This window comes from Salmo salar, chromosome ssa25 (assembly GCF_905237065.1).
Source record: "Salmo salar chromosome ssa25, Ssal_v3.1, whole genome shotgun sequence".
In the NCBI taxonomy this organism is placed as follows: Eukaryota; Metazoa; Chordata; class Actinopteri; order Salmoniformes; family Salmonidae; genus Salmo; species Salmo salar.
In genome coordinates, this window is record NC_059466.1 from 9,329,177 (window position 1) to 9,341,062 (window position 11,886).

An 11,886-nucleotide genomic window follows, 5' to 3' on the forward strand; every position below is an offset into this window, starting at 1 on the left:
CTCAATTGGGTTGAGGTTGGGTGATTGTGGAGGCCAGGTCATCTGATGCAGCACTCCATCACTCTCCTTCTTGGTCAAATAGCCCTTACACAGCCTGGAGGTGTGTTGGGTCATTGTCCTGTTGAAAAACAAATGATAGTCCCACTAAGAAGTAGCCATAATGGTTTGGTGTCCCTTGAATTCTAAATAAATCACTGACAGTGTCACCAGCAAAGCACCCACACACCATCACACCTCCTTCTACATGCTTCACGGTGGGCATTCAACTGAGACTGCTCTTCTCTGTGTCACGGAGGCTCTCCGCACTGCTAAAGCTAACTCTCTCTCCTCTGCTCTCATCCTTCTAGACCTATCTGCTGCCTTTGATACTGTGAACCATCAGATCCTCCTCTCCACCCTCTCCGAGTTGGGCATCTCCAGCGCGGCCCACGCTTGGATTGCGTCCTACCTGACAGGTCGCTCCTACCAGGTGGCGTGGCGAGAATCTGTCTCCGCACCATGCGCTCTCACCACTGGTGTCCCCCAGGGCTCTGTTCTAGGACCTCTCCTATTCTCGCTATACACCAAGTCACTTGGCTCTGTCATATCCTCACATGGTCTCTCCTATCATTGCTATGCAGACGACACACAATTAATCTTCTCCTTTCCCCCTTCTGATAACCAGGCGGCGAATCGCATCTCTGCATGTCTGTCAGACATATCAGTGTGGATGACGGATCACCAGCTCAAGCTGAACCTCGGCAAGACGGAGCTGCTCTTCCTCCCGGGGAAGGACTGCCCGTTCCATGATCTCGCCATCACGGTTGACAACTCCCTTGTGTCCTCCTCCCAGAGTGCTAAGAACCTTGGCGTGATCCTGGACAACACCCTGTCGTTCTCCACTAACATCAAGGCGGTGACCCGATCCTGTAGGTTCATGCTCTACAACATTCGCAGAGTACGACCCTGCCTCACACAGGAAGCGGCGCAGGTCCTAATCCAGGCACTTGTCATCTCCCGTCTGGATTACTGCAACTCGCTGTTGGCTGGGCTCCCTGCCTGTGCCATTAAACCCCTACAACTCATCCAGAACGCCGCAGCCCGTCTGGTGTTCAACCTTCCCAAGTTCTCTCACGTCACCCCGCTCCTCCGCTCTCTCCACTGGCTTCCAGTTGAAGCTCGCATCCGCTACAAGACCATGGTGATTGCCTACGGAGCTGTGAAGGGAACGGCACCTCCATACCTTCAGGCTCTGATCAGGCCCTACACCCAAACAAGGGCACTGCGTTCATCCACCACTGGCCTGCTGGCCCCCCTACCTCTGAGGAAGCACAGTTCCCACTCAGCCCAGTCAAAACTGTTCGCTGCTCTGGCACCCCAATGGTGGAACAAGCTCCCTCACGACGCCAGGACAGCGGAGTCAATCACCACCTTCCGGAGACACCTGAAAACCCACCTCTTTAAGGAATACCTAGGATAGGATAAAGTAATCCTTCTAACCCCCCCCCCCTTAAAAGATTTAGATGCACTATTGTAAAGTGGTTGTTCCACTGGATATCATAAGGTGAATGCACCATTTTGTAAGTCGCTCTGGATAAGAGCGTCTGCTAAATGACTTAAATGTAATGTAATGTAATGGAATACAAATACACGGCGGTAGGAACCAAAAATCTAACATTTTGACTCATCAGACCAGAGGACAGATTTCCACCGGTCTAATGTCCATTGCTCGTGTTTCTTGGCCCAAACAAGTCTCTTCTTATTATTGGTGTCCTTTAGTAGTGGTTTCTTTGCAGCAATTCAACCATGAAGGCCTGATTCACACAGTCTCCTCTGAACAGATGATGTTGAGATGTGTCTGTTACTTGAACTCTGTGAAGCATTTATTTGGGCTGCAATTTCTGAGGCTGGTAACTCTAATGAACTTATCCTCTGCAGCAGAGGTAACTCTGGGTCTTCCTTTCCTGTGGCGGTCCTCATGAGAGCCAGTTTCATCATGCCGCTTGACGGGTTTTGCGTCTGCACTTAAAGAAACTTTCAAAGTTCTTGAAATGTTCCACATTGACTGTCCTTCATGTCTTAAAGTAATGATGGACTGTCATTTCTCTTTGCTTATTTGAGATGTTCTTGCCATAATATGGACTTGGTCTTTTACCAAATATGCCTATCTTCTGTATACCATCCCTACCTTGTCACAACACAACTGATTGGCTCAAACACATTAAGAAGGAAAGAAATTCCACAAATTAACTTTTAACAAGGCACGCCTGTTAATTGAAATGATTTCCAGGTGACTACCTCATGAAGCTGGTTGAGAGAAGGCCAAGAGTGTGTATGGAAGTGTTTTGTGCAAAAATGTTTTGGTTAAATATAGGTTTAAAAAAATCCTTATCTTTCTTATACCTCTCAGATAAAGGACAGACCCTTTAAAACAACTTCCTTTTCAATGTATGAATCTATTATTCAATGTGTTTCTATGGGCAAATTCAATGTCTGATAAAATCATTTGTTTATATATTTAAAATGTTATAATTCTAAATCAAATAGCTAAATGATCCTTGGTATGACCATCTTAAAACAATTTCATATTTTAGTTTAGTAGAACCCCCCCCGTTTAAGAAAGAGAGTTCCAAACCTCTGCCAATAATAGCAGTTCATTTTCACTTTTCCCTTCCCCACTTAGACCACTCCCAGACAGTCCTAGCAAAATTCTTGCTTGAGAAATTGCTCTTAAGAAATTGTTGTTTCTTGTTGATAATTTTAACTGAAAATAATCACAGTAAGGTACTTAATTAAATGTTACCTAGACATTATTTGATATTGAGACAAAAACGGCTGCATTGGACCTTTAAGTCATACAGCATCAACCCCACAAATGGTAAAGTAACCTTAGCGTTTGAGCGACCAGGCCGAACATGAGATCCTATTTGAGGCTGCAATTTTATTTTTTATTTTTTTACGTCAGATTTTATTGGAAACACTTACGATTTACCATACTGTGAGGACGTGGGACAATGAGCCGTTATCACTGCCGATGGCCGAACTAGGTCAAAATGGTCCTCGTAGGCCTACTCATATCGCCACCTGGACATCTTCCATTACAACCATGACTACAATGCAAGGCCAACCAACAAGACAGCCCTGTCCTATTGCTCTCATTTACATCAATGCCTAACTTTCCTGAATTTGATTAGTTCAACTTTTTAGTGCAAGGAAATAGCCTTACTAATTAAATAAATGATCAAAAAAATATATTTTATTTAATCTAAAGTAATGTTGAAAAATAATTTTGTGACAAACTAATAGGCCTAGTTATAGCCTGCCTACACGTAGGCCTATGCCAAGATTAGTTCCACACTTGCAAGATATAAAGTGCATAGAGGCTACTTGGATATAGGTTATCCATCTATAAACTCTTCTATTCCTTAAACTCCCATGCCTGACTTGTTCCAGGGTTTAATCAATGTCACTTGGTCCTCCCATTTTGGGGGGCATCTAAAGCTAATTTCCTGCATTTCTACACAATCTAATATGACCCATGGCCCTTCTTGCTGTCTCTATTTAGAACAACATAAAGTAAGCAAAAATGCCCAGTCATCAAGCTAGGTAGGAGTACATTATTAAATATATTTAAGTTATTAATAAGACTGAACTAGATCAATGATAATTCAATAATCAATATTGTGTTGCACATTTAACCAACAGCCTAACAAATGAACAACTCCTACAAATAAAGTACAAAGACTTGATTGTCTTTATTAAGACATCCTTTATATTAAATTTCAGCCAGACCGCCTAGCCAGACTGAGCCGCCTGCACGCCCGACCCCCACGAGTCTAGTCAATAACTCAACTCTCTCAACTTCCTTCCCATCTTTTTTTATTTCTCAAGGAATGGTTTGGAAAACAAAAGTTTTACAAAAACACACATACACCTACACATTAACACACAGAAACAGTACATCCTCCATATAATTCGTATCATAGGCCTAATAGTACTGTAGAGCTCTTTTTACTTGCACACAACATAGCTGGGTCATCCCGTCCTGCCCCTAGTGGTCCATGGCCCTGCAGCAGCCCAACCCAACACACCCCACTCATCTTTAGGATCTTAGTGAAACATTCATTATTGGTTTCAGGTGTTAGGCCAAGGCCAGAGTGATAACCAGCGTATTTCAGAAACCCAGGGCCAGGACTGAGCAGCCCAGCAGCCAGGGATTGCCTAAATAGTTATCTCCCCTGACATGGGCATGTTTTCAATACAGACTCATTTTGTCGTACTGCATTCCATATAAAGCATTCAGACCTTATGAAAGTTGCACAGTATACCCTTATTCTTGTAATAAATCAAATCTAGTGATACATAACATAGACATTTCTTCCACCCATTGTGGGAGGATAACCAACCTTCCAATTAATGGCAATGCATTTCTTTGCCACTGTAAATGCTAGGTTACACACTTTCTTCTGATAACAGTCTCCAGTATCAACATTTCCAAGCAAACAGGGAGAAGGGAGAATCTGTAGACATGCTGAGATAAAACAACATACTCTTTGGTAGAATTCAGCCAGCCTTCAAAAGACCATACCATATGCAAATATGTCACCTTGTGTTTTACTCCTCCAGCAGATACATTACATTTCTGTGTGGATGATATTCAGTTTCACTGGCATATAGTACTATCTATGGATGGTCTTAAAACTGCAGTAATTTATGTCTGAGATTATATGAACATGACTGGGCATTCAAACACATCTGTATCCATTCATCATCATCAATAGTGTCTCCCATGTCTTCCTCAAATTTTAGCTTTACATGTTTTGTGTCATCGGGAAAAGACAGTTTGGAAATGTACTTTCGAGTTTTGTCAGACTGCCTTAAAATAGTTTCAATCTTTGAAGCTTCTTGCTTGTCCACTGTTTGCTGCACAGAGAAAATAGTGTTGTTTCTGCAAAAATTCACCTAAGCTCCATCACAGACCGGTCTTCCCTGGCTGCCTGCCACTGATGAGGCATGACAATGAATTACATTGGTGTACATTTATACATTATATTAACCATGAATAGAATCAATGGTTCAACAATTTGAATTACCATTATTCCCAGATCCCAGACTGTAGCCTACCCATCAACTCAAGATGGAACTTTGTGTCCATTCACTGATTGTTATGATATTCTTAAAAGTTCACCTGAGCTCTGGAGACTGGTCTTCCCTGGCTGTCTGACCATGGAGGGACACCTGTCACCATCTGATCCTGCTAAGACATAATGAGCATATTGTTGTGTACTGACTGTGCCCCATGACAGTGAAGCCTGTTGAGCTGTTTATACCATGTCAGTGTGAAAAGTAGGGAGGGAAGTTGGCTAGGGAAACTGACAGATCAATAACGTTGCATTGCTTTACTGACTAATGAAAACTCACATTGCGCTGAAAAAAAAACATCCGAATATCGATTTTCAATTGTTTGGCTGCTGGTTTCATCGTTTGATTTAGCTCTAGTGTGATTGAGGCAAAAATAATAGCTAAAGTTAGTGAGCTAGCTAATGGTGCAATGGTACATCATCAAATGTACTTCTGTTGAAATGAGACAAAACAAAGGCTACAAAACATTTCCATATGCTGCATGACATGTAGCTAGTTTTGTATCACAGAGTAATGAAAAAGCAAAAATGCCATTTCAGAATGTGGGGTCATGTCCCCCCTGTCCCCAGTGAAAGTTGCACCCCTTTTTGGTAAGATAGAAAACATTATTTAGAAGAAGGCTAAACATCTGTGCTATTGTTAATTTACATTTTGATAAATATACATTTTGATAAAATACATGTTAAAAATTGTAAAAAGCTTCTTTCTTACTGGTGCTTTAATTAATCAGAACAGGTGCGTGCAATGAATGTGGGCCTAGGGCTATTGGATATTGTGCAGGTGCGAGTATGGGGAATAGCCTAGGCCTATGTGACTTCACGCCACAGCTTCCTATTTGAGTAGACTATAGGCTAGCCTACTGCAGCCTCCAAGAGCATCACCACTGGATGATATATATTACAGTCCATCGCAGGTGCTTCCACTTCAAACACGCAGCCAGATTTCCTCCACAAGGATTTGAACACTCATCTTAATAAAGTTTATCCAGGTTTTTGGAGCATGTTTCTGCCAGTAGCTTGCAGTCAGGCTTCTAGCCTTCAAAATAGGAATTCGTCTTACACATGCCTAAACATCATTAACCACAATAGGTGAGTTTTCTATTTTCCAAGTATTTTTCATGATATCTGCTAAAGACGCTTGCAGGGAAATTGAACGTTTTTAGAAGTCACCTTTCTCAAAAGGACCATAGGCCTACATACTCACAAATGGCAAGCAAGTCAAAAATAGTCAACACATTAACAGCAGCCACATTATAACAACAGTTTCTCAAAATGGAGTGAATGCTAAAACCCTCAACAGTGACTGACCCCAATGTGTGCGCATTGTGTTCATATTTGACAATAAGGTCCTTTCACTTTTTGGGGGGATTTATATCTTCACCAAGTCTGGAAAAATGTAATGCGAAAATGTCATGCTTTGATGGTGTGGGGGTTAGATTGAAAGGAAAAGTTAACTAGCCCCGGTAGTTAAAAGCTGGGCGATAGTTATTGTCGTTATATCTGCGGTTGTTCGGGGTCCCTTGCTCATTAAAGAATTCCCCTCAAGGCATCACTATTTAAATTATTACGTTGTTATTAAGGCGGATAACCCTTTTACATGCCTTTGGTTTGAAACTGGCTCGAATTTCCCCCACTGTTAATGAAGCCCTGCGGTTTTATGACGGCTTTTAGCTGGTGATTTCTTTCCACAACAAGAGCGGGGAAAGAAAACCTAAATAAAATCTTACAATAAGCAGTGAAAGGGGTGTTTGTTTTTGCCTAGTCTATGAGATTATCTGGAGAAAACGTGGAAGAGACACGTACATACACACTGTCAGCGAATAACATATTCATTATGCAATTATTTTCTAAATTAAAGCTCAAACAAAATGGAAAAAGACCAATGGGAAAAAAAGGTAGGCCTATGGTTTTTCATCAGTTTATTTAATCTTAGATTATTCCTTTACTGTGTGACATACTGGAATTATTTACATCGAAATAGAGGGGATATAGCCTATATTATTAAAACCTTTTCATGCAGACCGAAATCCCACTATTTTACCCATGCCTGCGTTTTTATACCAGTTTTTTTTTGTATATCTGAAATGGGTAGGGATACAAAAACACCTAATTGATTCCTGCATTTTCACTGACCCTGTAACCAAAATACCAGGTATCAGGTCTGTGTGAACGATTCTATACTTTTTTTGCAGGGAAATTCATTAACACTTCCATTGTTTAATACCTCCCTGATTTGAAATGCAAAAAGCCTGCATGGATAAACAACACCCACCCACCCTTCTCCCCTACCAATTTGCCAGTTACCCACTGCTATGTATAAAAGGGATATACCATACAAAAAAGTGGTAAATAAGGGGCTGTTTGAAAGGGAGTCATATAAACATTGCCTTATATATATTTTTTACAGGTTGCATAATATACCACATATTCTGTCTGAAATGGGTATGCTATGGTATTCTATGGAAACATACATCAAAAGGCTCAACTACATTGTTCAAAAATACGTGTTTTAATAAATAAGTTTAAAAAAAATGTACATTGGACAGAGTTGAAAGACTTGCTTATAAGTCAAATCTGGAAAAATCCATGCAGCGTACTTCAAGAACGTATTCTAAATTGCATTGGTCCCTTTACAAGCTGAATATACATACAGGTAGGCCTATGTACAATTCGAAACATTTATATATACTTCTATTTTGAGATTTTACAAACAGAACGAAATATAATTTCCCCAAAAAGATAAAATATGTTTTTTCCTACTATCATCACCATTCCGACATTAAAACAACGTGATAATGCGCCAGCAGTAGACACGAGAAGAGTCTTACAACACTGTCTGAGTATGTAACTTTTCAGGGTTATCTTCACTCCTTCTCACACTGTTCCAAGTGTTAGGTAATTGCACTCAAAGCACTCCAGGAGAGTTGTGCGCCACATTATACCTCTTGGCCATGTTTCTGAGGTTCGTGGGTTCTTCAAATAGATCCTTTGGTGTCTTCATACTTTGTAGAAGTAAACAGTCTATCAGGGGAAGAAAGAAAACGTCAAAATGTTAGCGCCAATTACCAATATTACAGATTGCAATGCATATACGTTATCAAGCAACAGGATTATTACTAATGCATTACATGCATAGCTTTATTGCACTTAATTCCTGAAAGAGAGTGTATAGGCTAGCCATGACACAGTGCGTTGCCTATTGGCCTTAAGGGTGGCACACGATCACTGGCATGGGAAGTCATCAATTAATGATTTGGCCCTGAGTGAAACCATATGTCAACAACGGAAAGGGATTTCATTTTAAATGTGATGCATAAACCACAGTGGCCTATGTAATTGCATCACTGGAAAATATATGAGCAGGCCAAACAGACTTAAGGGATATGAGCACCTGTCAGTTTTAGGATGTTTTCATTTATATGGATGAGTGAATATTGAAATATTTATGCAGTAATATTATTCATAATGTAGCCTATGTAAATGCACATTTCTAAATTCATAGTAGTCTACTACTAAGATTACAGTTCCTTGCTGTGATTTACGAGGCAAAGCTTAAATGCAGCAATTATGTTTGTAGGCCTATTCGATTTTAGATGGCCGTTTTGTTTCTTGAATTCGTTTAGTAAATATTAGTAGACTACAATTTGATATTCAGATATTTTGGGGTTAAATACATTTGGATTTGTTTGATTTAGTTGAAGAAAAACCAGCAATGCTGATTACATGATCAAATAGCACAATGCACGTGTCACTAGTATAATTACGAGTAGACTAATATAGGCCTCATGATTTCAGCCGCATACATTGTCGATATTTATTTTATAATGTCGTTTAACGATAACAAATACATTTTAAGACGAGCTTTCTCACTTACTTTTCTTTGCCATTCCACACAGACTAATGAAACCCAAAACAGCAGAATTGGATACGGAAAAGACGTCAGGTTTAGTTCGAGAAAGGCCACCTTTAAATGTACAGTGCGCAAATCACCATAGTGTAGTTTATTTGTCCTCTTTACAGAAGATCTGTTTTATACGAGTGGGCGGTGTGTAAACTTCATGGTACCAGTCCATGGGAACTAAACAAACCAAAATCAGGCTTTATTTAACTGTAAATGTTTCTTTCACGGAATAAATGTTTAACTTCTGTTCCAAGACATCAATAACCTACTTACAATTGGTGGGCTACTATTCAGAGCATAAATACTATTTTGGCCGGTAGCTAATCTGTTAAAAAGACGTATAGCTAATATGTTAAAAAGATGTAGGCATATTAAGAATTTTCCTCTATTTGTTTTGTAGCAGCCTACATTTGTTTTAACATATTGGCCTATGCAAATTGCAAGGCTCTCCACTGTACAAAACTGTACATTAGAATTAGACTAGGCTACTACAATTAAATTAGGCCTAAGCCAATGGCACTAGACAAGAAAACAAATGCACTATCAGATGGTTTTGTAGCATGCATAAATGAGTTTCAATGGCTTGCTTCACAGCTCAAAGACGCACAGTGGTTGGGTAACGCTGTGCAGCGATAAGGGGAGTAGAAACTCTCAAAAGACCGTATCCATTTTTGACTTGCCGCCAGTATACCCACTATGCCCAATGCTCTCGCATCTTTAATACAACGCTGGTTTGAACTCTCCGGCCCAAGTCGAGCGTTGCTATTCCTGCCGTCTCCATACAGGAAAGCGCTCCATTGTGAATGTGAATTACCCGTGGTTGGTGGTAGGCTGTTCAAGGCTGCTGCGTTTTGATGCGGCCTACCCCTCTATCTGCCATAGGCCTCAGAGGCCTCGCATCTTAAAAAGTCGTTAAAAACGGACAAGGATTAAATGCTTGACTGACATTTGACTGCAGAGTTTATTGTGTTTTCGACCTGTCATGCCACTCACAGCAAGAAACAACCCTGACGTTTCAACCATTTCACTCCCCCCAGTGTCAGTGAAGCATATTTTATAGTCGTCTTTGGTTGCTACCTCAGTGTTTGGCAAATAAAACATGTTCCAAAAACATTATTTTGGCTACATTCAGAACACCAACTTCCCATGTCTATAATCAAACAGCATCCATATTCTCATTGTAAATTAAGTGTTCAACGACCCTCACTAACATTTCAGAAGGGCTATTTTCTTCTTCTCACTTAGCAGTGGTGTTGTCAGGCAATGCTGATGGAGAACTTGTCTAACTGTGTATTAACCTGGCTCGTGCTCAGGTCATCCACATGCGCTTCTGCGCGCCAGACCCCAAGTGCGCGCGTACTGGTGAAATGTTTGCAAGTTGCAGATGCCATGACATGGATGTTAAAGAATGTTATTTGTATAAGGCTACCCAGATGACTATCATGAACATTAACTGAGTAATTGGATAAGCTACACTTATTTCATTCCTAATTCACTCTAGTAAAGGGGAAATTGTTTCGCTTTCAGATCATTTGTGCAATAGTTGACCTGACGCTGACTTTTCACTAAAGCCTCAACATATTTTTTCAGGATCATTAACAACCTACAAACTATGTCAGGTTCTTATGTTTGCCCTAAGATGCCCTACTCTTATGTTCACGGCCTTTATGCATAATAGCCTACTACTAATAACAATAATTTCGGACTAGCAAAATGTTTTCTTTCTTGTTTTCGCATGAGAGGTAACGCTGATATAGTACCACCTACCGCTTTGGCATTGAGTGAAGGGCTTTGGATGCTAATGAGATGCAGACATTGACCACGCGCCCTCCATCCGCCACACGGAGAAAGCGTAACTGAGTCTCTCGTGCGCAACATAGCTGCAGCTCGACATCTTGTTGTCCATCTCGTCGCTTTGTAGCACCTGATAGAGGAAGTCTATGTATCTGGAGGCCAGTTTTAGTGTCTGGATCTTGCTCAGTTTATCCGAGGGTAGCGTGGGGATGATTTTGCGTAAAGACGAGAAGGCTTCGTTGAGCGACTGTGTCCTTTGCCTCTCCCTGACGTTGGCCAGGCACCGCTGGTTCTGCAACTCCTCGTAGGACTGAGTGCTGCTGCTCGGACTCGGTTTTTTGCCCGGTTTCACGTTACCCGGACAGCTGTCCTCGCTCGACTTTTTACTGTGTCTCCTCTTCCTTCCAAATCTTTTCTGTTGCCTGTCCAACTCATCCTCACTGGTCAGTAGGCTATCCATTGGGGAGACGGGAGAACTTGAGCCCTCTTCCATTTCTCGTTAAAAGAAATGCAAGGATAGCAAAGAAAAAACGGTCTCCACTTTTGAAACTGTGGTTACAAAATATATCAGAATATGCCGACACCTACAGAAAGAAGTTTTAAAGAATGTCTTACTCTAAGAATATTATTTTCTCACCGTTTTGGGAGTAGGATACTTTCAAACCTACGCTTGAGATAGTCCTTCTCTCGCAGGAAGTTTTTCCCCAATTTTTTAGGGGGAAACTTTATCCCAGTTTCAGATGCTAAATAGTTGTCTAGTGAAGAGGGAGGCAGTATCGGGCTCTGATTGGCCAGCTAATAAACAGGAGGGACCAGTCTTATGTTACACTCCATAGCTATATTATAGCAGCCCAGGACCTCAGAACAGAATCATGTCAAAACAATCAAATATGAATGACAAAAGTAACAATAAGACCTATTATTATTATTTGTAATAATTCATGTTCTAGCCTACCTCTTCCATAATTGGTATGAAATAGACAATAACTAATAGACCCTTTAAAAAAAATCAACAAATATAGCATGATTATTAGGCCTTTAATAAATGCATGATTCATATTATGAAGTGTG

General features: G+C 40.7%; 1 protein-coding gene across 1 annotated transcript; it reads right to left on the reverse strand.

The window, feature by feature from the left end:
* Nucleotides 1–3,841: 3,841 nt before the first annotated feature.
* LOC106586121 (twist-related protein 2) lies at nucleotides 3,842–11,548 on the reverse strand. The gene is made up of 2 exons (XM_014173002.2): nucleotides 10,789–11,548; nucleotides 3,842–8,141 (listed from the first exon to the last, which is right to left on the reverse strand). The coding sequence occupies exon 1, from the start codon at nucleotides 11,306–11,308 to the stop codon at nucleotides 10,820–10,822; it is 489 nt and encodes a 162-aa protein (XP_014028477.1). The 5' UTR covers nucleotides 11,309–11,548; the 3' UTR covers nucleotides 3,842–8,141; nucleotides 10,789–10,819.
* Nucleotides 11,549–11,886: the final 338 nt, after the last annotated feature.

Excerpts from the sequence above, each read along its gene's own strand:
- LOC106586121 (XM_014173002.2), bottom strand. The coding sequence starts at position 11,308 with ATGGAAGAGGGCTCAAGTTCTCCCGTCTCCCCAATGGATAGCCTACTG.